General features: G+C 32.9%; 1 protein-coding gene across 1 annotated transcript in view; it reads left to right on the plus strand.

Moving 5' to 3' along the window:
* LOC143238394 (diacylglycerol kinase zeta-like) overlaps positions 1 to 26,928 on the plus strand; it is a 196,345-nt gene that overhangs the window by 159,750 nt on the left and 9,667 nt on the right. Inside the window, exons 17-28 of the mRNA XM_076478560.1 lie at positions 114 to 219; positions 2,827 to 2,997; positions 3,925 to 3,947; positions 4,608 to 4,702; positions 8,047 to 8,126; positions 18,112 to 18,172; positions 18,680 to 18,926; positions 20,048 to 20,073; positions 21,575 to 21,612; positions 22,092 to 22,212; positions 24,527 to 24,566; positions 24,898 to 24,997. Of these exons, the coding sequence (XP_076334675.1) occupies positions 114 to 219; positions 2,827 to 2,997; positions 3,925 to 3,947; positions 4,608 to 4,702; positions 8,047 to 8,126; positions 18,112 to 18,172; positions 18,680 to 18,926; positions 20,048 to 20,073; positions 21,575 to 21,612; positions 22,092 to 22,212; positions 24,527 to 24,566; positions 24,898 to 24,997 (1,108 nt within the window). The remainder of the gene's footprint in view (positions 1 to 113; positions 220 to 2,826; positions 2,998 to 3,924; positions 3,948 to 4,607; positions 4,703 to 8,046; positions 8,127 to 18,111; positions 18,173 to 18,679; positions 18,927 to 20,047; positions 20,074 to 21,574; positions 21,613 to 22,091; positions 22,213 to 24,526; positions 24,567 to 24,897; positions 24,998 to 26,928) is intronic.

Genomic DNA, 26,928 nt, shown 5'->3' on the forward strand with positions numbered 1-26,928 from the left:
ATTTCAAAAATAATCTGTCTTTATCAATAATAAGTGAAGTGTATGTGGCTTAAGTAGTTAGCTTCAAAGAAATTATATTAAAAATATTCAAATTTTCTTATATACTGAAAAAGTTATGGTGGTGGAACAAGACCTTGGGTGATCCCAGGACCAGGTTTTGATCATCAGAGGACAGATGATGGTGTTATAGAAGTGATCGGCTTGACCACTTATCAGTTGGTAAAATCTTTGGTTTTACTGAATACAATGATTAAATTTTATTTTTCTACATGTAAACATGTGAAAGTAGAAAATTATGTTTCCATAACTTAACAGAATGAATAAAATCTATAGATTGAGAATATGCAGCCAATCAGTAACTACAAGGATACCCCTGAGAATACAAACCAACCATTTCCATAAACTAATGCGCAAATAACCGTTGTAAGACAAGAGGGTTGCCATAGTGAGTGACAACTCTTCAGGTCAAACTTAGTACCACCGGCAACAGTTAATAGGGTGACAGTGCATTGCCAATCACATCAGAAAACGATAGGATACTGCAAAGCCTAGGTACTAAAACCAACAGAATAGATTCAAAGTGCTGAGAGGTGATTTTGAAGAATGGCACACATCAAATAGTTATCATTGTTGCAGGACAATGTAAGCGTGCCCTGATACCTTCAGAAGTTATTTTCAAAGCATGAGCTACATAATATCAGGGTAACTACATGGAAGTAACTCCTCGCTCCAGACAGTACTGTACATTAACAACGGTGGGCATCATAGATGCTGTCACACCCTCCTTTACTTTGGGAAATTGTTATTTTTTCCTATGAATTAATATTTTTTCTCTCTCTATCATTGGTTACATCTAAATTTTGTGGCTATCTTTCCAGGCACTTTTATTTTCAACCATCTGTAAGCTTATAAGCCATAACAAAATATCACAGTGTTTCTGTTATGGTGTGGTGCATGTTTGGCAGTTGCACAGTTATGGTTGATCATATGGAAAGGGACATACACTGCTAATCATTATATCAAAGGCTCTCAAGCAAGACCTTCTACCTGTCTATGCCAGTAATCAGTTTACAAGATAAAGTAATGTCTTATGCAAAATGGAGCCCTTTCTCATTGATTCTGAAACAAAATGATTACTTAAAGGCAATACCATTATCAATCTCTTGTGACCATGCCATTTGTTTGTTGGATATGAACCCCACTGAATATGTATGGTCCACCCTTTCTTATCCTTTGTAAAGACATCCCAAACAACCAACTTCTAGAAACACTCTCATCCAAGTTCTTTGCCACGAATAGAATACAATACCATGAACCCAGGTTTCAGTTTTGTAAATATGATCTGAAACCATTTTTATACCTTGAGTATTGCAAAGGACATATCCATGGGCATCATTGTCGGGGTAGGGTGGCAGTTGATCTTTCATACCACTTATTAATTTTTGGAACAGTGCTCGTATTTAAAATTCATAGCTTGTACAACCAACTTCATTTAACAGTTTCCCATTCTGCTTCTACAAATCTCAAAATCTCCACCATTTCACAACACTTTACCTCATTGTCAAGCTTGCAATCTCAAGCCTGATTTGACAGACTGTAGAAGATGAAAGTGAGAATTGAGGGGAGAAGATTGTACATCCTCCATGTAGTAGGTAAAAATTGTTTAAAAACCATTATAAATCATGTGTGATAATATGACAAAATATTTTACTCTTACTAAGTTTAAACAACAAAACATTTTGGTACTTCAAAAATTGTTTAGCTGAGGCAAATTAGATCACATCAGCACCGCCCTCCACAAAATGTTAATAAATCACTCACTCAAAATTTAGCTGTTCTGTCTTGTTACTGAAAACAACACTTACATTCAAGAGAAGGAAAGAGTTTGGCGAATGAGGAATGACCTCCAGTGTTAAATATTTTATGATAGCATGTAACCTATTCATTTTTGTGACATTTTTTTTTCTTACACAAATAAATTATTGTTTAGTTTATTTATTTCATTATTTATACATGATTTAAGGCACACAGACAAGCTTCAGGTAGCATTCAATTCATTTTATAATACTTCATTTATAAAGTGAAAGTCCAAATGGAAGTAAACTGTAAAACTCATAAAAAAAAGTCAGCTGATGTTCCTATGACATAAATGCTTGTTGCCCTGCAGTCAGCCATAGAATTTATTATTAATGTATTGGCTTGAATATAGGTCAGTCTTAAATTTCAAACAATCTTACTTTTTAGAGAAAGGAATTTTACAACATTAACTGTTAAGTCGCTTGTTTTTCTTATATCGGTAATTTTAATATAACAAGATTTATAATTAATAAATAATAAACTGATTTTTAAGTTTTTTACCTGTGAAACAAACCACTCTACTTAAAGTTGCTTTCTCTTACTTAAATCTGTAATGCTGCCCCTGGGCAGCTCCAATAAATACTAACAGTAATCTGGTACCCTTCATTTTATGTTTATTTGATAAAATTGCATTCTTCCCAGGATGAGCATACACCTTCTTATCAGTAGATTATATATGAAAGGTTAGTGATGGATTCAAGAAGCCAAAAGTTAGAGTTGTACTATTCTCATATTAAACAAAAGTTATCTAATTCACATTTATTTTTAGGAATACCCCTCTACTTTCATTTTTCAAATTTTAACATTATCTAGTTATTATTTGATATTTATTGCTCTAATTTACTATTATAATCATTGTTTTAACTTGACAGAACATATTAACAATACTATCAGATTCGTTTTTAGACATGAATGTTTCTCATTCAACATAATATAATTGCAAAAAACTTATGGTGAAATATGTTCTAGCCCTTATTACAAGCAGGTGGTCATGGTACATGCCTTGCACAGTGTCAGACAGCAAGAATGATTACCAACCGTACCATTCCTGTACAAGTGGATGGAGAACCATGCAAACTTTTGCCATCAGTTATCAGCCTTCATCACCGTAATAAGGCAAACATGGTTGCTCGAGCTAGAGTGAGAAATTACTATGTTATATTAATCTATAACATAAGTTTTTAATTTTCATCATTAGTTTTTCATTTTTAATTCTAAATATACATAATTCTAAATGCAACTGTTTCTATAAATTTCCACTATTAATATTCAATTTTAGGTAGTAAAATCGTGAGCCTGACCTTTACCTAAAAAAGGTTTAATAGTCCAATTTTATGGTTATTTCATATTAAATCCTTGTTAAAATCTATCCTGAATCTTGAGTTGTTCTACCAATATCAATTTAATTTTAACTGGAGCCATTATCTGGATAATTTATTAAAATTTCTAATGTTTAAATGTATGACTGATGTTTCTAATAAAATTAATCACATTACTGTTAACAAACATACCCTATAGATAAATATTGAATAAAGTTATCTGTTATTCAGACTCTCTTCCAATAGTTTGTGCAAGCAAAGATTGTTTGAAGAAAATATTTCAAGTTTAGATATTGTTCTACAGCTCATATCACAACGTGTATGTAACTAAGCATTGTTACAAATATATTTTATTAGTTAATGTTGTTAGTTGTTTTCATTTTAAAATTAATTATTGTCTTTCTTGCAATGTATATCTTATCCAAATTTTCAGTTACATATCATAATTTGTACTATGCTCGACATTTGTTGCAGATAAGAACCAAATTGTCTTTAATTGGCAAAAAATATCAATAATGTAAATAATATGTAAAAGAACATATATATATGAGTTCATTTTTTAAATTTCTTTACAAATTACAATGCAATAAATATTTTTATATTTTTGCTTGTTTCTAATTTTTTTATAAATAAAATAATTTCAAGGTGACAAAAATATTCAATGTTTCATCATCTTTTAATAACAGTGAGAAATTATTTATATTTAAAATGTGTGAATAATTTCTTACTGTATACTTTTATTTTTCAGAGACAGGGTTTTGTACAATCTATGTAAGTGTAATTATTTTATGATTCAGTTAATATTCATTTTGAGTTTCAAGTGAGTTGGCTAAAAGATAAAAGTTTAAGATAAAATGATCAACAATAAGTCACTTGGTTGTTATGACAGCAATGCTGGTAAAGAATCTGACAAGTAACGTTTATTGTGTTGATTTTATTGATATAAAAATAATAATAATAACCTGCTTGTAAATGGTTGTAGCTCATTTTTATTAATTATGCTAACTGAAATTAGACTAGTTGTAAAACCGATGAAGTTTAGTGTTATATGATAACAGAATAAGAGTTAATGCTATTAGGTTAGCCTCTACAACACTTGTATAAAAGTGATATTAATAATAATTTTTTTTAATTATGTTCTATTTATAAACTTAATTCTTTTTTCTAGTTTTTAATACATTATTTATTAAGAAATAAAAACATATTCTAAACTAGAAATATCAAATTAATTAGTTAATAATAATACTCTCATGAGTTAACTGCTGCTTCCAAAAGAATTGACTTTTTTATGCGTTTTTTTAATATAGCTACATAATATTATTTTGCTATTTTTCTTTTCTCTCCATAAGTAGCATTAGAAAACAACAGTAATGCACAGAATTGTTTATTTTATTTTCTGATATGTAACGTTTATTGATTGTTTCCATATAGGCCAACTCTAGAAAAGTTAACCATAGAAGTGAAAAGGCTTAATATGACTGATTATGAAACATATCATTATGATAAAGAGAAACTACGATATGTATGTAAGTAATCTAGATTTCAGAATTGGCTAATTACACTATCAGTTGATTTTCATGTTTGTAGCAATAAAATGAGAGAAGAGAGGATTGTTTTGTTATTAGCTAAAAGATATGACACATAAGCTAAAATATGTACTGTATATGTGTGACTTGAAAAATGACCAGCAATTGTAGGTTTGTAACCTTATTTTAATCTGTTACTTTTCAGATTACAATATCATTTACATGAAATATTTAATTCCCAAATAAAAAGAGTTTGGGTAACATTTAATATTACAGCAAAGTTTCACTTTTTTGTTTCATTCTAAGTACAAAGCTATACAATGAACCACCATACCATAAGGACTGAACTTCAAATTATAAGCTTTCCAGCTTACTGCTGATTCAGTAGAAACAGTTTTACAGAACTTGAACTTGTACTTTTCTTTATAATTAATAACTTAAACATTCTCTAGTAATTCCAGAAGTTAAAAACAGGCACATCACATGGAGATAGCACTTGACTGACGTTACATTTTATTCAGTAAGGGTCTCTGTATTTGAAGACACACACTTCAGAACACGAAATCTTCTCATGATCCACACTAGAACTACTAATAATGTATGTTATACTACACACTCTCACCATTAGCTCTTATAAACAACTACATACATCAAGTATGCTATTTACTGACATAAACACATGAACTTATATTATGATGTTTTGGGGGCCTGGCATGGCCCAGCGCGTAAGGCGTGCGAGTCGTAATCCGAGGGTCGTGGGTTCGCGCCCGCGTCAAACATACTCGCCCTCCCAGCCGGGGGGGCGTTATAATGTTACGATCAATCCCACTATTCGTTGGTAAAAGAGTAGCCCAAGAGTTGGTGGTGATGACTAGCTGCCTTCCCTCTAGCCTTACACTGCTATATTAGGAACGGCTAGCACAGATAGCCCTCGAGTAGCTTTGTGCGAAATTCAAAAACAAACAAACAAAAAAAATTATCATGTTTTAATATGCATCAAATGAAACATATCATAAGCTTCTTTCTTATAACAGTTATGATAAACTCCATGAAACAATATATTTTATACATCCATAACATACTTAATACAAAAAATATTTTTTATATCACTTCAATTTAGCCAAAACATTTTGGAAAGTTGAAATAGTAAAGGATATTCCATTATCAGCAACAGTTGTTTCTGAAATACTGTGTACACCAGATACGTTCTTGAACTGTTTATTAGTGGCATCTAGTGTTACAGATTTCATGATAACTATTTCTATCCATTTAAAAATGCATTCATCCCCACTCTAAACAAACTACTAAGAAACTGACTTATAAAATAAACCTGCAAATGATATGGTTTACATGGCAACTACCTTGTATAAAATGGAACCTCTGTGAGTACTTTTTGATTAATTTAGCATGCCTTATTTGCCTAAACACTGCTTAAAATTCTTATCTATACTAAACTGCTATACATAATATATGCTTACTACTTTCATTGCAGTAATGCCTATGTGAATCATGTAATTTCCTAATGATAACTGATGAACCTTGGAAGGGAGGACTACAACCACAAACCTTTACAAAATATTACAGCATATAAAATGCTTAGTTCATTTCTTTATCATACATATGTATTGAAACCTATGCGCAAGTCAGGTACATTCTCTGAGAAATCATACTATGTTTTTAGTCGGTATAATACAATGTGTACTTGACAACAATAAATCATTGTCCATACCTTGATCTGATGTACAGTTACTAGTGACTGGTCACTATTGATATGTTCCATTAAGAGAAAGCATCACTTAGTAAAGGCACTTCAGACTCAGTAACTGAAAAGGGTAACTTGCTCACAATATTCCTGTTATTATAAATTCTAATGGAATGTACACATAGAATAATCATAGTCTGCTACAGATAATACCCATCTTTGTTTTATGTAGATGCAATGAAATATGGTCATGAAATGTTTATGGTATGATGCTAAAGCAAAATAAAGACCATAAAAGTACTGTCAAAACTTGGAATCCATGAAAACACAAGGTAAACCTTCCTTCTCAACCAATCACAAAGTGCATAAAACTTACAATATTATGTTCTCAACGCTATCCATTTGATGTGATAAACTGCAAATTATGCCCAAGCATAACACAAGCTTTTATCAGAATCGTAATGAACCAGTTATTGTGAAAAATACAACATACTATTAGTTTTGTGAAAAGTTATTCTTTATCCTTTGGCACTTAACACTTTACACAATAGCCTATTCAGTTGTACAGTGATAGTAACAATATAACATAACAACATATAATAATAAAAGTCTTAGGAGTTAACTTAACTTGGTAATGTACGTCAGTGAGAAGCATTTATTACTACTTGGACCTTCTTATTGTTGGATTGATACCTCCAATTGAGGGTCTGGCATGGCCAGGTGGTTAAGGCATGTGACTCATAATCCAAGGGTCTTGGGTTTGAATCTCCATCCCACCAAACATGCTCACCCTTTCAGCCATGATGGCATTATAAAGTGATGGTCAATCCCACTATACATGGGTAAAAGAGTAGCCCAAGAGTTGGTAGTGAGTGGTGATGACTAACTGCTTTCCCTCTATACACTGCTAAATTAGGGATAGCTAGCGCAGATAGCTCTTGTGTAGCTTTGTGCAAAATTCAGAAACAAACAAAAAAAACCTCCAATTGTGACATTCTTGCCCAAGAATACAACCCACTGTGTAAAATGCACATTTCCCCTTTCTTAAATGAAGATTATTGCACTAAGTGATTCAATTTCAGGCAGACGGTTTAATAACATATTACACTGAGCTTTAAAACACTAAATTAGAATTAAGATTTGTTCTTATGTGATTAAAAGTTTTGCAAAAAATGGCTGGAGACTGTTTAGATTGAAAAAAAAAGTAAAATAATAACACTTAGTTTCAAGTTCTGTGTATTATAAAAATAAATAATATATTGAATCAGGCCCAGCATGGCCAAGCGTGTTAAGGCGTGCGACTCGTAATCTGAGGGTCGCGGGTTCGCATCCCAGTCGCGCCAAACATGCTCGCCCTTTCAACCGTGGGGGCGTTATAATGTGACGGTCAATCCCACTATTCGTTTGTAAAAGAGTAGCCCAAGAGTTGGCGGTGGGTGGTGATGACTAGCTGCCTTTGCTCTAATCTTACACTGCTAAATTAGGGACGGCCAGCACAGATAGCCCTCGAGTAGCTTTGTGCGAAATTCAAAACAAACAAGTATATTGAATTAATTAGATAACAAGATGCCTGAAAAGGTATTTATAGAAAATAAGTACATATAACATTTATAACCATAAAGATTTTCTCTATTGATATTAGCAATGTCACTTGGATGTATATGTGTGGATCTTGACAGTGACTTGGAACAATTACGTACTCATGTGAATCACATCCTAGAGGTAAGAAACAAATTACTTGGGTTATTTTCCTATATCTAAAGACAGTAGTTGATTGTATCATAAAGTAATGAGAGACCAAATCGTATTTTACTATATATATATCTACTTTATTAATGTAGCATTAAGATCTTCAAATACAATATTTATACATTATTGCATTTGTTTATCTTAACATTTTTAGCTGAATTTCTGTATTTATACCCATCTTGAATGTTACAATACAAGTAAATAATAATGTTCTCAGCAATGTATACAATTGAAAATATTAGAAAGAAGTATTTAAACTGAGTGCTTAAAGTATATTATAATAATTTTTTGTATATATTTATAATAATTTAATTGCACATAATGGAAATACAACTATACGTAGGAGCTTTACATTAAAAGTAGTACCAAGTAATGGAGTTTAAAGTTATCTTCTATTGTTATGTTTCTACTTTGGCACAGTTTCGACAGAAAGTGTTCGTACCCCTGCGTCCCGAATAGTTTTTTCCTCATAACATAAAAAGTATCACAATTAAGCTAATAGGCGTATAATATATTATAAATATTATACTAACACACATCTACATAAATTTTTATGTAAATTAAACGACAAATGAACTGTTTATAAACAAATAACCAAAAATAGGAGGAGCAGAAAGTGTGCTTACAGTTCAGAACGTGTGAAAAAACTGATATTCCCGTAAAAATTTTGTTTAGTTTGGCGAATAAACTGCATTGTACCATTCCACAACTAGACACTGGGTTCATAATTATTGGAATTTAGCCAGCAAAAATTTATTTCCGGCAATTTAGCACCGTCTCCATCATTATCTGCTTGGTCATCATGGCGAACAGGAAACAAGTGTCCAGTGATTTAAAAAAACCGAATTATTGTAAAATACAAGTCTCGTGTGTTTCTTTCCAGTATTGCTACACAACTTAATGTGCTAAAATCTACTGTTCAAAGCATAATTACCAAGTTTAAGCTTACAGGATTAACTGCTAACTTCCCTCGTTCCGGATGCCCCACCAAAATTCCAGAGAGAAACAAGAGGAAGGTTCTCAGAGAAGTTAGTACAGGGGTTCCCAACCGGTGGGTCGCTTTACATAGACATTTCTAAAATGTCTATGGATGTGAAGGAACAGGTTTTGACTGAAATCAAGGGTTTCCCTTTGTTCTCCTTTCAGCTCGACGAGTCAACAGATGTAAGTTCATGTTCTCAGTTGCTTGTCTTCGTGAGATACATTAATTCAAGTGACATCAAAGACGAATTCTTATTCTGCAGTGCACTTGAAACCACAACAAAAGCTGATGATGCCATGGAAAAAGTTTCAATTTTTTTTCAAGACGAATATCTTCAATGGAAAAACGTGTGTGGGGTTTGTACGGATGGGGCATCGGCTATGCTGGGATCGAAATCAGGATTCCAGTCGAGAGCGAAGAAGCTAGCACCTCAAGCAAAGGGCATCCACTGCATGATTCACCGATATGCTCTCGCTAGTAAGACTCTCCCTGCCTCTCTGCAGGAAGTGCTTGAATCTGTAATCAAAATTGTAAATTATGTGAAGACTCAAGCACTCAACACTCGCTTATTCAAAGAACTATGCAAAGACATGAATGCTGACCACGAAGTCCTTCTCTTCTACACAGCAGTACGTTGGTTGTCGAAAGGAAACGTTATTAATCGTGTCTTTGAAATGAAAGATGAAATAAAGCTATTCCTGGAGACTCAAGAAAGGAAAGATCTTGTAGCTCACTTCGAAGATGAAGCATGGAATAAAAGGGTTGCGTACCTAGCCGACACTTTTTACCAGCTGAACAAGCTCAATTTGAAGCTTCAAGGAAGGGAAACACATGTTCTCCTTTTTCAAGATAGTCTTCGGGCCTTTGTTTCCAAACTGCAGAACTGGCGTCGGAAAACCAATCTTGGAAACATCGCTATGTTTGAAAAACTTTGTGGAGTGACGGATGAGTCTCATATCCAAGTGGATCAGTTTCTCAAGGATGAGATTACCGAACATCTTCAGTCTCTAGAAAAGGAAGTCGAGCGTTACTTCCCTGAGCTATCACAGGAACAGGAGGTCCTGGTAAGGAACCCATTTTGTACTGAACTTGATGTATCCAGCATCCAAGATGAATTTCTGGATCTAAGGAACGACTCTTCAGCTCGTGATATCTTCAAGGTGAAATCCGTGACTCAGTTCTGGTGCGCTATGTATAAGTCATACTCCAAAGTCAGCATGATAGCTTTACGTGTCCTTGTTCCATTTGCTTCTACCTACTTGTGTGAGGCAGGATTTTCCATTCTTGTCAATATAAAAACAAAGAATAGGAACAGATTGAATGTTGGAGATGACATGAGACTGGCTCTAACAAACGCTCGGCCACGAATTTCAAAGCTTGCTGCTGAAATGCAACATCAGGCATCTCACTAGCTGGGTTGGATAGCTGTTCAAACCTATGTTAATATTATTTTAAGAAATATATGTTCTTTTTGTGAATTCAGGTTGGACCAATGTGATTTAATTTGCTAATAAATAATTATAGAATTTTTAATTATTTTTTTAGATGTTTCTTTCCCTCTCCTTTACAGAAAATAAATGAAAAATTAAGCTGTTGATAGTAAGCCCTAAGTAGGGGGTCACATTGGTTTCAAACTTTTAGGTAAGAAGTCGCGAGTGCCAAAAGGTTGGGAACCCCTGAGTTAGTAGGAACCCTTGTTTAACACGTAATGACATACAGAAACTGGTAAGGGAAACTGGGGTTGAAGTGAGCACCTCTGCAGTTACGAACATGTTACGCCCTTCTAGGTTCAAACTATGCCATCCTCGTAGAACTTCATATTTAAAGCCTGTTCATTTAGAAGCACGATTGAGGTATGCAAGAAAGCATGTAGATAAACCCCTTACCTATTGGAAGAGCATTTTTTGTCAGACGAGACTAAAATTGAGCTTTTCGGCCACAATGATGTTCGCTATATTTTCCGTAAGAAGGGGGAACAAAATCTTCCAAAGAACACCGTCCCTACAATTAAATGCGGAGGTGGCTTGATCATGCTATGGGGTTCCTTCAGCTCTCCTGGTGTAGGCAGCCTTCACCGAAATCAACGGAATCATGAAAAGAGAAGAGTACATTGAAATATTAGGCACTTATATCAAGAATGATGCTCAGAACTTGCAGCTTTGGCGTCGTTGGATCTTCCAGCACGACAATGACCCTAAGCACACATCGAAATATGTGCAATCCTGATTGCAGAGGAACCATATAAGCGTTATGGAGTGGTCATCGCAGTCACTCGATCTTAACCCAATTGAAAACGTTTGGCATGAGTTGAAGACCAGGGTTCATCAGCATCATCCGAAAAACTTGCAAGAGCTGGAGGCCTTCTGTAAAGAAGAATGGAAGAAAATACCAGTCGAGTACTGTCAAACGATCATGGAGGGCTATGAGGAGAGATTGCGTTAAGTAATTCACCTGAAAGGCTACACAACTGACCATTAAAGTAGACACACAAACACTTTTGCCCCCCTATGTGTGGTTATTTGTTTATAAACAGTTTATTTGTTGTTCAATTTACATAAAAATTTATATAGATGTGTGTTAATATAATATTTATAATATACTTTACTTTCACTGTCTTAATTGTGATACTTTTTAAGTTATGAGGAAAAACTACTCACAATGCAGGGGTACGAACACTTTCTGTTGTAACTGTATTTTTAAGCTATTTTGAAACAAGCTTAAAATGGTAATCATTTTTGTGAATAAGAAATTAGTAGTTATGTTTTTGAATATAAGATAGTAACACTAACAAATTCAGGTTCTCTGTTTTGTAATTTTTATTCTGGAAAACCTTATTTTTAATGTCAAAAAGTACATAACAAATGTTCATTAAAAGGCATGCATATAACAAATGCACTTTAATATAATTATTACATTCCTTTTTCTTTTAACCTAGTTCTATATACTTTGACTTTTTTTAATTCAACCAAAATACTGTCCTGTTTAATTTAAACACATCACATGTCAAGTCTCTTTGGAGGCTTCAGTGTCTTCATAGTTCTGTATAAAGATAGAACAGGTTTGGGCTAACTGGAAATGATGTTTGATAGTATGTTAAATAACTTAGTTACTGTAGTTATGTGAATATCAAGCTGAGCCATTTTAGGAGCAATAACGGGAAATGGTATTGACAATGCAAAAGAGACATTGTCTCATATAGACAACTCTAGTTCAGCAGTTTTAAACATTGCCGTTGTTAGTATGTACTGAACACTGTGAGTGTGTTGAACAGAACCTCCTACATAAATGAAGTAAGTTGCTTCACCAATGCATTGTAGAACATCAATAAATAGCTAATTTTGCTAATCTAAATGCATGAGGTGAAAGACTCGACAATCTAGACATTATTCAGTTTTTTCTCATAGAAATCGTAGTAGAATATCTGCATTACTATGGTTTGTCTTTGTAGTCTAGCAGTATTTAGGGTTGAAATACCAACAATTTCCTCTCAAACGTTGAAAACTAGTGGCTTATGATCAGAAAAAAAAGTAGAATGTCTCGTTGATTTTTTCAATCTATGTATGATGCTCAGAGCCTTTTTCTCTAACCATGCATGTTTTTGTTTCTTTCTGTATCCTTAACTATTCTTGACACGTGATTGGTCACTTAGATCCATCAGGGGCAACGTGAAAAATGACACCACCAAGCCCAACTAGCATCAGTATCCAATCTGGCCAGATATTTTGGATCATACTGTAACATTTATTGATGCAAGTAGCTACAAATTCATATCATATGGTCTTGAGTATGTTTTCCAAAGGATGAATCCTGGTAGGCATGTTTGTTTTTTCCCCTAAGAATTCACCTGTCATCTTTTTGAGATAAACGACATTCTCTTTAAGTCTCTGTTGGATCTGGTTGATTTTTTTTCCTTGTGTTATTTGTCATCTCAACCAATCAACTCAATATTTTTCCAGTTGAGATATGCTACCTTACCAGTGTCTTCTAGTATTTCTCTAATGATTTTCTGGAAGATTAAAGGTGCTGATGCAATTCAAAATGGAAGCCAGATTTGGTAAAACACTAATCTCTTGATAGTGTGGAACTAATATTTTGAACAGTCATTAGTAAATAATGGTCATCATATTACTCTAATAACAAATTCTCCTAGTTTCTTGTATGCATGGTTTATGGACTATGACCCACTTTTTTGTCAACTTTGTGTACTGGTTCTATGTCGCAACTTTGCATTTCTTTGTTATTTTTCTCTGTTTGTTCTGTAGTATACCTACAACTTTGTCACCATCACAGTCCAATTCCACATCCCCTTTTCTCATCCTTCATTCATTATCTGAGATATCCTAAGGGCAAATGTCTCCCTTTTTCATTCAGAAGGGATTAGAGGGGTTTATTGGCTTCCCCAAGTCAGTCAGGAAGTTGTGCTTTAGAGACATTTTGGTGGAAACATCTACATCACAACACACCAAATTCCTCCTGAATTTGCAGGCTGTTGAGGATATACCCATCGAGGTTACTCTCAATGCTACTTTGAATTCCTCAAGAGGTGTTATTGTTGAGAGGGATTTAAAGAACATTCCTAAGTCAGAGATCCTTGCTGGTTTCTCCAGCCAAAGCATTTATGCGGTGCACCATATCTCCAGTCAAAAGGACAGAACAATGCTACCTATAAATGTTCTTATTTTGACACTGCAATCCAGTTCTAGGGCAGATTTATCTAAGTACACAACACAGACCACATAATCAGTTGAAAAAGCTTTAAACATGCTCTGAAAAATCTAGTGGCTTTGTGCACTAACTTTCATGTGCAGTTGTTTAGTGTTTAATAGAAGGTGATAGCACTAACAGGTACAAGTTCTCAATTTCATAACTTTTATTTTGAACAACCTTATCTTTCTAACACCAAGATGTGTACATAAATACTCATTAACAGATATATGCATAAATTAATGCTCTTGAACATGATCATTACAAATGTGTTTGGAAGATAGAAAATGCCTGTCTTTTAAAAGTTATATTTTAACAGTTTATTTTCTTTTGGTAGAGGTATGAATCTTATAGTAAAAGAATACAAAATATTCAACACGTTTTAAAGACTTGCATATATTTAAGTCAAAGGTAATTTTTCAGTATTCCTGTTTAAAACATGGCATCTAACAAGTTTATAGTCTATACAGGTTTAATTATATGTTACAGAGATGCCAACCATTACGATTTTGGTGTATACGTTACAACTATACGCTCATACAGACAAATATTACTTGTTGCAACTCCCAAATTATTATATATTCTATAGGCCTATACAATACAGTGATAAATTGTTCCCCAGGGCTTGAAAGGGGTGAAAAGAAAATTTCTAGAGAGATACAAATAAATTTTGACTTGCGATAAATTGTGCTTGAATAATAAAAAATATTTGTATCTCTGACGTCTACCAATAGTTTGAGTGCGGTGCTTCTCCATACTGGGTACGTGGGGGGAATCCATAGTTACGTCATCAGTGCTTGTCAGCCAATAAGCGCTCGCGTAGATGGGACTTTCTCGTTTTCTAAGCGGCATGGTCCCGGCATGGCCAAGCGTGTTAAGGCGTTCGACTCGTAATCCGAGGGTCGCGGGTTCGAATCCAGGTCGCACCAAACATGCTCGCCCTTTCAGCCGTGGGGGCGTTATAATTCGCGATCAATTCCACTATTCGTTGGTAAAAGAATAGCCCAAGAGTTGGCAGTGGGTAGTGATGACTAGCTGCCTTCCCTCTAGTCTTACACTGCTAAATTAGGGACGGTTAGCGCAGATAGCCCTCGAGTAGCTTTGCGCGAAATCCAAAACAAACTAAGCGGCAAAGAAACACCAATGCGATCGTTCACAAGATGGAAAAAAAGAGGCCTTGTTCACCAGATTGTCTTGTTTCTGGCAAATCTAAAAGGACTAAAACTGTGAATTAAAAATTTAGGAAAGAGTACAGTGCAAAATATCCGGTCTTTGCATCAAAAGTCAGTGACAGTCATGCGTTTTGTACAGTTTGTCACATCGATTTTTCTGTGGCTCATGGCGGGATAAACGATTGTTCCAGACATACAAAGTCGGCATCTCACCAACAAAAGGCTGAGGGGAAGACAAAAACGATACAGATAACGGCATTTATGAGTAAGAATTCAGAATATGAAACTATAAATGCAGAAGTGATGTTCATGCAATTTGTCATTGCTCGTAATTTATCCCTAGCTGTAGCCGAACATGCAGGACATCTATTCAGAAAAATGTTCCCAGACTCTGATATAGCAAAAAAATATGGCTGTGCTAGAATCAAAACTACAGCCATTGTACAAATGTTGGGTTGTGAAAATGACAAAATGATTTCAAGCATACTTACTAACAGTGCTTACAGTTTAGCCACAGATGGATCCACAGACATGGATGACTCAAAACTGAATCCAGTGGTTGTACGATATCTTGAACCCTTTGCTTGAAAAAATTGTTTGTTCTCTTTTGACAATGGTGGAATGGAAAGAAGCTTCAACAGAAGAGAATATTTTCAAGCTTTGGGACCACGAACTGACAAAGAGGAAAATTCCATGGGAAAACTGTCTTAGGTTTTTTTCAGACAATGCCTCAGTTATGTCTGGTATAGTTAAAGTTGTGATGGGACACATCTCAAGACGACAGCCTAGCATTTACTTCATGGGCTGTGCCTGTCACCTCATGAATATTGCTGTCCAGAAAGCTTCCAGAGAACTGCCCTGCCCAGTTTCTGATATATTGATAGATATCTACTATTTTCTGGACAAAAGTGCCAGCAGAAAACAACATTTCAAAGAGTTTCAAGGATTGTATGACAAAGAAACAAGAAAAATTCTACAACTTGTTAGCACAAGATGGCTATCACTTGGGATGTGCCTCAACAGAATATTGGACATGTGGAAGCCATTGAAGCCACACAGGGACACAAGACAACAGTCTCCAAAAGCAGACAAAGAAACATTTGATATAACTCAATATATGTTTAGGCAGTCTGACCTTGAACTAAAGAAGAGACAATCAATGAAAAAAGGAAAAAAAAAACGAAAGATAGCAAGGAAGTAACCAAGAAAAGTTATGCACAGAGCAAGTTAGATAAGTTAACAGTTTTCTTGGACAACAAAATGAACTTGTTATTTTGTCTTTTTCTAGAGTCTGCAATTCCTCTACTTGAGCAAACCAATTTGATATTGCAAAGAGAAGAACCTTGCATACACATTATGCATATAACTCTGATTACACAAGTTAAAAATATACTTGTCAGATACATCAAGCCAGAATATCTTGAAGGCAACATCACTGAACTTGACTACAACAATGAATCCATACACAAATCTGATGAGGCAGTTTCTATTGGAAATGCTGCCAAGAAATACATTGTTAAATATGAAAAGGACCTGATCAGCTTCTACACCAGTGTCAAGAAATACTATATTGCAGCTACAAATTACATGATGAAACATTTCCCTCTAAATGATGAATATCTGATTCATGCAGAGGTTGCTGATCCAAAACTGAAAGTTAGCAAAGATTTCTCTTCTCTACACTTCTTCACAGGCAGGTATCCTGTTTTTGTCAATACACATGAGCACGACACTATTGACAAGTTGGAAGGGCAATATTTGAACTATCAAATTGATACTTTCTCAGAAACTGTCCTTCAGTTGAATGTTGACAAGTTTTGAGTTCAGCTGTCTACAGTTAAGGATGGAAATGGCAACCAGAAGTATGACATTCTATGTAGGGTTATACTTGGAATTCTTACAATCTTCCATTCTAATGCTGACAGTGAAAGGATATTTAGTTTAGTGACTAAAAACAAAAGCAAGTTCAGACCAAACTTGAGCACCTCAGTTTTGAGCAGTATTATAACACACAAGATATGTGTGCAGTCAAATGGACAATGTTGTTGTAAATTCCAACCATCAAGAGACATTCTCATGAAAGCAAAGGCTGCAACAGCTGCAAAACTATTACAATAAGTGTCACAAACATGATATAAACTAGTCCTTACACAAAGGCTTTTTCTGCTTACTGTTTGTGCATGTTCAATGTTGTTTTACCAGTATGTTTGTTACTCTGAACTAAATAAAAGACATAATTCCAAAAGAATTTTTTAAATTTATTTATTAAATACACAAAACACAGTCATAAATGAGCAATCTATAGCAGTAATAAATAATAATAGTTATAATAATAATATAATAATAAACAGCTTAGAGACATTGGTCAGGCCTAGTAGCTACAAATGACAAAGGGCTTTGTCTACAATCATTACTCTCAGTCATTTGAAATAGTTGGCATCTCTGCTATTACCTCTTTGAACGTAGGTTATTTTCTCAAAAAGTATACAGAATCATGTACAAACTAGCTTGCAACTTAAGAAGAAAGTGTATAGCAGCATATGACCTTTAACTTTGTAAAAGAATTAGCACGTTTACAATCTTGCAACATTCGTTCAACCCAATGTGATTAATTATGTACATAAGAACTGCACGAAAATTTAGAAAAAATACCTAAATATATTCTAATAAAGATATATTCTATACTAATTATAGAATGGTGAAATTTCTACTATGACAAACACACTATAACATAATAGCTAAATACAAACACAGAGTATAAAAACAAACACCAACATGTTTTGAACAGAGAAGCATGTTCAAAGAGCTTTTTTCAAAATCAAACAATAGCTTAGCACAATTAACCACAACTCGTATATAAACAAATTACAAATTTAAAGATATTTTCTTCAAAATATGTGTTCTTCTGTTTGCATTGCTGTTTACAAAGCAAAAAATATGAATTTTGAACTAATAAACTTTGTTGTTCTTAATTTTATATATTTATGTTGCTTATTTTATTACACTGCATTACTTTCACTTTCATATTCTGTAGGAAGTACACTTTAATTACAGTCTTTATACTGTAGTTTGATTTTTAAATTTGATCTTCAAAACACAGGACAAATTTGGTGCCTCAATACCTGCTCAGCTTACCCCTCAAGACTGGTGCTTTCTTGATTGTAAGTAACTGTATCTTCTAGAGCATTATCTGATCTGTGCTTATTTTAAGGATATATTTGTCAACATTTTCATGTTGCACTGGCAAAACAGGTGTGTTAATAGGGTTATCTACCTACATGATTTCTCTAACTGATCATTATTTCAGAAGTTCATTTCTGATGATATGCTTATGTAAATTTATATGACAAACTATTTAAATAATACTTGCCATAATTGTTAAATAAGTTTATAAATTCGAGATAATTCTACAAGATTCAGAAGAAATTATGAGTCTTACTATTTTAACCATGCTGATTTGATTTGCTGTAAACTAACATGAAATAATTGATTTTAATACTTTGAATAAGATTCAGTTATCAATAAAACTGGAAGGTTCACTAAGTTAGTAATAATTTTTTAGTTTTGTGTTAAGATAAAACCAGGATTTTTGTAATTTAACTGATTAAAACTTTAAAATATTCTTCAATTGTCATAAACGTTTATTACTAAAGGGTTTTCTTACTTAGCCTGTACTGCTGAAAGATTCTTTCGGATTGACCGTGCTCAAGAACATCTCTATTATGTTTCTGATATTTCCTCTGAAGATCTATTTATTCTTGACCCAGAAGCTTTTTTGTATATGGATTCTAGTAATAAAGACATGACAGAGTGCCTTGAAAATAACTGTTCTAATGCACTAGAAATGGTTAAAGCAAATGATGAAGAAAATTATGAAATAGCAGAAAGTTCACTGGAAAGCCATCTTAACTCAAGGTATGGAGCTCTTAAACACATTTTTATAATAGGATTGAAGAAATCCTTTAAAAATATCATATATATCAAAGTTTTAGTGTTAAAAATTATGGAAAATGATGTTACAGTATGAGAATTTGTTGCCACTTATGATTTTTTATATTACTCTTAAAAACAATTAATCAATTTGTCAATAATTGATTAACATAAATAATCACTAATTATTCAAATAAAAGAAGGATCAAAAAGTAATTATATACTAAGGAATGGTAATATTGGTTCATTTGAAAGTAATATGAGTAAGAAAAAATAAAAATTAAAGCAAAAATAACACAATCGTTCTTCACTTTAAAATAAGTTTTTTGTTCATATATATAATATATAAGTTGAACAAGTACTAATTTTAGTGTGTTAATGAAATACAGTGAAATTTGAGTTTGAATAAAAAATAAGGAAGAGTGATACAGGAACTACTTACAGATTATAAGGTTATAATAAAACTAGCCTGCATATACTCTTTCATTCAAAATAGGTCTAAATCAATAAAAGTTTTCCAGCACTGAGAGTTTAATATAAAAGGGATTTGAGCTTAATAAAAGTTTTTTAGCACTGAAATTTCATATAAAATGGGTTAGAATGTATGTATTGAACTGATAAATGGTTTCCTTATACATAAGTCAATTGTAGCTGAGCTTGCTAGTTTAAAATGTTAGTGTATTACAGGTATTGTACTTTTTATTTTCATTGATTATCAGAGGTTTTAATGGTATTAGCTGTAATAACTGTAATCTATTGACTTAGGAATTGCAAATTTGTAACAGCTTGAAATTATTAATATGCATATTTTATTTACATGTTTAAATTAGGTTCATTTTTACAGTTAAGTTAGGAATTTCTTCACCTTGAAAAATAATTAATTTATATGGTATGATTCTATTCACGTCTGATTTGTATAGGTCTTATCTACTTAGTATTTTGTCACAGAAAATCAACAAGTTTCTTGTACACAGAAACATGTTTATGTTTGGCATTTTAAATTATCACATTAATATTTATGTGGCACCTTCTCTTTAACATGCAAAGAATAAATCATCACTTTTTAATAATAATTGATTATCTTGTTTTGTTTTTTTTATATCCAGGAATGATACTGGAGCTTTGGCTGGAGGTGAGCTGTCATCAAATATACATTTTGGTTATGATAATTTTCACAAAAAATATAATACTATTACAACTGTAATTTTACTACGACTGCTGGTATATTATTTAACTTATTAGAAAGGTTATCATTCAGAAATTTGCATACCATGAGTAAAGGTAATTAAGAAAAATTAAACATTTCATTAATACCACAAAAGCAAAAGAATTATATTGTTAAGTATCATATATATATGTGTGTTTATCTTGATATTACGCAACTCAAAATTTTGTGACTTAATATATCTTATGTGTTTGACAATATTGAAATTATATGTGTCTAAAACTGTATGTAATATTATTATTTGTGTGTTTAAGTCTTTTTTTATACAATGAATATTTTTACCCTGTACATGATTGCTCTTTTGAAAGGATTCAATAATAATATAAAAAATAAGAAGAACCTTTATAAGATTGTAGAGGTGAAAACAGATTAATAACAACTTAAAAATATTTCAATGAATTAAGTGGTTGGTTCATATTAATAACTAATCACATGAATATACATAAGTATTAAGTCTGTTACAAAATATTCATTTTACAATATTTTTCGCAGTTACCCTTTATGAAGTCTCTTTGTAATACTCTCTTGCATATGTATCAAATGTAAAATTGAAACTTAAATTGCCAAAGTAAATCCAATTAGCTGACAAATCATAAAAGTCTAACTAACTAACCAGCAAGGATGGACTTTTTTCTTGATAAAAAAATAATAATTACTCAACATAAAAATAGTTGAGTATAAACCACTAAATATACTTTACTAACAAGAATTATAATCATAAATGTCGTTCGTGATCATCTTATCTATTTATATATAAAATAGTTTAACTAGTTAAAAAGTACCTAACAGTTACTAGTATCTTAAACCTTTAGTTCATTTGGTAGAGCACTGGTGGGGTTTTCCCCTAGCTGGAGTATCCATTCCCTGGATGGAAGTTATGTAAATTAATGAAAGTTTATCTTAGGACATGAGAAGTTCCTTTCCTCATGTGTAATTGTTAAAAAAGTGCCCATAAAAAGTTCAAAACACAAAATGTAAACCACAAATTTGAATGTTTCTCCTTATGGACTTATCAAACCTTCATGACAAATTTAGTGAAGGTACATCAACAGAGGGTGAAGTAATAGTAAAAATTGTGAAACATAAAATGCAAAACAAAATTTTTATGTACCCCTGCATGGATCTAATGAACCTCCATACCAATTTTAGTGAAGATCCATCCACACCCTGCAAAGTAGTTATAGACAGACAACACATGCTATTGTTATGTGACAAAATCATCCAAACAGTTTAATCTAATTTATTTGTGATCAGTTTTTATCTATATAGCACATAACAAGAATTTAATCAAAGCCTGTGTTTTTAGTTATGTATCATTTGTGTGAATATGTAAAAATAAGTAGAAACAGAGCTCTGTCATAGTGTCTAATGTTTAAAATTTTCATTGTAAAGTTCTGTGTTGTTTCAGATGTTGTATCAGCTGTAAAAAATTGCGACCTTGCAAAGGTTAGTATTTTTTTGAGTTTATATATATATATATGTTGGAGAGTATCATGAACCAAAGTTTGTTTGAAAGTATTGATACAAAATATAGTTTAGAATCATGTTTTATCACTGAATAATATATAAGTAGTTGATGTAAGAAAGTTATAAGACATTAGAATAATCAGTGTGTTGTTCTAAAATAATTTACACCATATGCATTTAATTCATATTTAAATTAGCATTATACCTAGTATTTTTTTTATTAACATTTCAATATAATGACTAAGTAAAAGTAATCAAATAATTAATGAAAACATGTATTTTACTAATATCTCCTCCTGCATTATTAGATGATTGTAAGTACCTAATTTTACATTCTTACATTCTTAATCTTGGTAGTACAATATTAAACAAAAAGTTATGTTGTTATACACAAAGAGGGCTGCAATCCTCTTTAAGCACATGGAAACACTTTCTTCATATTATAAATCTTTCCTCAGTTAAAAGACTTGCATCAGAATGGTTACAATCTACAAGGTGTCGATCAACAAGGAATGACTGCATTACATTACGCTGCTCAACTTGGATTAAAAGACATTGTGAGTTATTTATTAGCTTCAGGTAAGTATTTCTATTTAACATACATATTAAAATTTCCTCTCCTATGTTAGCAACATTATGTGCCTCTAATATATGAACTTGCCTAGGCTCAATATAGCTAAGTATAGGCTCCAGAAGATGTAGAATGATGTCTTATTTCATTTTAGGCCATCTGTGTAAGAAGTATGGTCTGTATTTGATTCAAAAGTGTTGGAAGATAAGTATTTAAGATAAGATATTTTTTATTTTTGACAACCATTTGAGAGTTTATTTAATGTCATTCACATGGGACAGTTGATATTAGTAAACTTTTGAATGATTTTGTAACTATTGTGGGATACAATATGCTTTGATTGCTCCTAACAGACCTTTTCTGTCATCTTTTACCTTTGTTAGTCATCAGAAATTGCCAATAGCAAGTTGTCCTAGTGTCAGGCTTATTCCATTTGCTTGTTCATTGATTCTGATAACAGGTGCTAGTAAAGAATTGTTTGTTTGTTGTTTATTTTGAATTTTGCACAAAGCTACATGAGGGCAAACTGTCCTTAATTTACCAGTGTAAGACTAGAGGAAAGAAAACCAGTCATTATCATCCACCACCAACTCTTGGGCTACTCTTTAACCAACAAATAGGAGGATTGACTGTCACATTATAATGCCCCCACAGCTGAAAGGGCAAGCATATTTGGTGTGAGAGGAATTTGAACCTGCAAACCTCAGATTATGAATGGAGTGCCCTAACTACCTGGCTGTGCTAGTAAAGATATAGTCTCTATTAAAAAAAAAAAACTCTTGTTAATATCACTGTTTCCTTCAAACACTCCATGAATTTCTACATTTTTTTATACTGTGTTCATGCAACTTATAATCAAGCAAGTTATTAACTTTATGGCATTCTAGAATGCCTTTTACTCCATGTCATTCTGTTAAGAAAACAAAATAAGATCAAATCAGTTTCACTTTTAAAGATTTCTTTAAAACTGCCTAACACATTTCAAAAAAGACTGTTGTACTTTTGGATTTTTCATAAAAACTTTAGAAGATTTTACCTTTTGCCTATAACTATAATAATGTATAGTAATAATTTGCAAACAACAAAAAAAAAACATTTCAGTGACTTTATAATTCCCAGATACATTTCTCTTCTAATCAAAGGGCCTGGCATGGCCAGGTGGTTAAGGCACTCGACTCGTAAGCTGGGGGTTGCAGGTTCAAATCCCCGTCACACCAAACATGCTTGCCTTTCAGCCATGGGGGTGTTATAATTTGATGGTCAAACCCACTGTTCATTGGTAAAATAGTAGCCCAAGAGTTGGTGATAGGTGGTGATGACTAGCTGCCTTTCCTCTAGTCTTACACTGCAAAAATTAGGGACAGCTAGTACAGATAGCCCTTGTGTAGCTTTGCACGAAATTCAAAACAAACCAAACCAAATCTAATCACATTTTTATGTCAAGAATTCTGTCGTAATCAAGAGTACCAAAATGATTTTAGAATCTGCTTGAAAAAAAAGCTTTAATGATCAAATGGCACTTGTAAATAAAATACAATCCTTTCATGTTTCACCAAAGGACTTTTATTTCAAATATGGGTAATATTTTTAACGTTGTAAAAGAATAAAACAGCTATCTTCAGCTGGAAATATGTTGAATGCTAAGAAGGATGCATTTGTTTTCACTTTATAAACACAGTCAAGTGCTAGTAAGCATAGTTATTATCTCTGAGTTTCTATTCCCTGACTGAATAACTTCAGTTGTCCCAGTCAGTACAGTTGTATGTTAAACAATAACAATTTGACCTTGTTCAAAGAAATTTTTTATAATTCATGTTTATAATTTTATTTAAAATATTTAATACTTAATGTTAATTGTCATAAGAACTCTAAAATCTCATTATATTTATTTTCACCACAAAAGCAGACCTCATAAATTTATCACAATAATCTTATATGTAATGCTCCAAGTTGTATGATCAATTTATTATGTTAACATATTTTTTTATTATGCTAAATAGCCTATGTAAAGGCTATAGTTTTCTATATCTAACAATAAATTGTATAGTTGGTTTTACATTCATAGACATAACCATTAATGTTATAAAAAGAGCATAATGAAGGAGCTTTTCTTTTCTATGACATTTTTCACAAGTGTCTTTATTGTTTAAGTTATCATATTTTGCAAAAAAATATTAACTTGTGTTTTTGGTGTATACGTGTGTGTGTGTATATATATATATAGTTATTGATATACATAAATGTTTACCAGAGCTGTAAAAATAACTGTATGTACATTCGTTAAAGTTTATGTACTGTAAATTTTATTCTTTATATCTCCAGGCTTTTCTTCTTCCACACTAGACATGGTAGATCATGTAAAGTAAGTGTTTAATTATTCTTTATTAGTAAGTTTAAATGATAATTTTATGAAATTTCAAATTCCATGTAACTAAGGTATTTCCAGCAGAAAGTATTATATTATTCATGCAATTCTCACCATTTCCTCAAAAACTTCTAACAAGGTTTATATAACTTGGATTGCATTTTTCTAATACATTTAAGTGTAGGAAGAATTATTTAAAACTGTACATCTCTGTACAAAATATAAAACTCAAAATATCTTTTTGTGGCTTCACTCTCATATTTTCTTAATATTTATGTTATTGGAAGATTATTATTGTTATGTATAATACTGATGTATGCACCTACAGAGGCCAGACAGCTCTTCATATGGCAGTAATCAACAAACATGGTGACATCTGTGACATGCTAATATCAGCTGGTGCATCTCTACACAAAATGGAAAAACAGGTTTAGTTATACAACCATCTTCCTTTTATATGTAGTTCTAACCTTTTGTATAATAAACAAGCAGAATGAAAACATTCAAATTATCAACATTTTATAGTGAAGTATAATTTATTAGTAATGTTGGAACCTGAAGTATTAATCTAAAAATTGGAGTTGTAAAAGTTAACTTACAACTGCCAGTTTTCAATTATACATTTTCTAAGACATTCTTTAATTTCTGTTATTGTGCATTCAAAATGTTACATTTAGGTGATGTTAATCTTAAAGTGTGGTTTATTGTTTACTAGTTTTTAAGTCTAATTAAGTAATAAAAGAAAAAAAAAAGATTTAATGGAACTTTATAGTGCTTGACTAAAAACCTAGCCTTGCTGACATGTTATGTAATAACTATTCAACCTGTAATTTTGGTTTAGTTGATGTAATTAATATGAACTTTGTGCCAACCCTCCTAGTCACTTGAAGGGTTACAAATACTAGGCATATTTTGTGCTTCCAAAATGATGTTAAATATTCAGCATGTGTCCAAACCTCAATCACATGATGAATGTTGGATAGCAGATGGGCAGATAGAATGTTTAACAAACAGATTTGTAAAATTAAGCTCACACAATATTAAGTTTCTTTCTATGTAATATTAATATTCCAGTATGGTAATACCTGGTAATGTACGAACTGCTTCTTTACACGTGACGCAAGCCTTCTGCTCCCCTATTGGAATCAAGTAATTCCAACATGTCTCTGATGTAAATCATTTTGTGTCACTTCTCCAACAATAGGAGCATAGTACACTCATGTGATGCATGCAACTCCCTCTCTGTATCTCTTCAAAACCATCAATTTCTTGTTTGACAGCATTTATGCTCGGATGCTGTTCTTTTTGTCTTTCAGTTTGAACTGTAGTTATTTCTTGAAGTGGTTGTAATTTTTTTTTCCACAACCAGTGGAACCTCCAGATGCTTTGAATTCTCCCATCACCCTTCCTTCCTACATTATGGATGATTTTTGATGGTGGTTGAACAAGATTATTACTTTGGCAGACTTCCCTCTTTCTCCTCCATGGTCATATTGACATCTGGTCATGGGCAGATTCCTTCATGGCTGGGATGCATGGCTTTGTCATTGGTCTGTGGAGAAATATTCTATTTGTATCAATGTCCTCACACTTCTTGCTATTCATTAAGCTTTGGATCATTTTCTTCCTATCTCCAGGTCATTTGGTCATGATTCACTCCAACAGTTTAACAGTTGTGGCTGATATCAATTACCAAGAGAACCCTCTTTTCTCCTCATCTTCTTTTTTGGAAGGCCCACAATCATTACATTTGTTTTGAAGGCATTTCACATACAACGTACTTTCAACCTTGTGGTCGATTGTCTTTCCCAACCAAACCAGGTTTATCCAATAAAGTGACCCCTTTATCCTTTCATTGGTGACATTGCAATTGGTGGGAGTACCCTTTATATTGTTGCATTTGCCACCTCTCTCAATCACCACTTACCTTTGTTTTGGTTCTATCCCTGTTCCCCATCCTTGAGCTTTGGCTGTAGATACCTTCTTTTAGGTATGTTTGAACAAGTTCCTTTGTGTTTATCCTCCTATTCAATTACTTCATTGGATAGTGTCTCTCATCCATACCACTCTGTGCAAAACCCTTCTTACTGCACCTTACTAGTCCACTCAACCATAGTTTCCTCATTTACTTCAGGTACAGTTGTTCCCTCCTATCCCTCTCCTCCAGCCTCCCTTAATAACCACACTTGCCAGTTCTGCATCCCACATCCTCCATCTTCACACATGGCTTTTGTTTGGTCCCTGATGAGATCTGGTTTATCACATTTGGTCGCTCTTCATTTAGCTCATTCCATTCATCCTTCATCCATGACTGTGTATCTGCAGAAAGGGAATGTTTTTAGCATGCACCTGAGCCCTG

The sequence above is a fragment of the Tachypleus tridentatus genome, chromosome 13 (assembly GCF_004210375.1).
Source record: "Tachypleus tridentatus isolate NWPU-2018 chromosome 13, ASM421037v1, whole genome shotgun sequence".
In the NCBI taxonomy this organism is placed as follows: domain Eukaryota; kingdom Metazoa; phylum Arthropoda; class Merostomata; order Xiphosura; family Limulidae; genus Tachypleus; species Tachypleus tridentatus.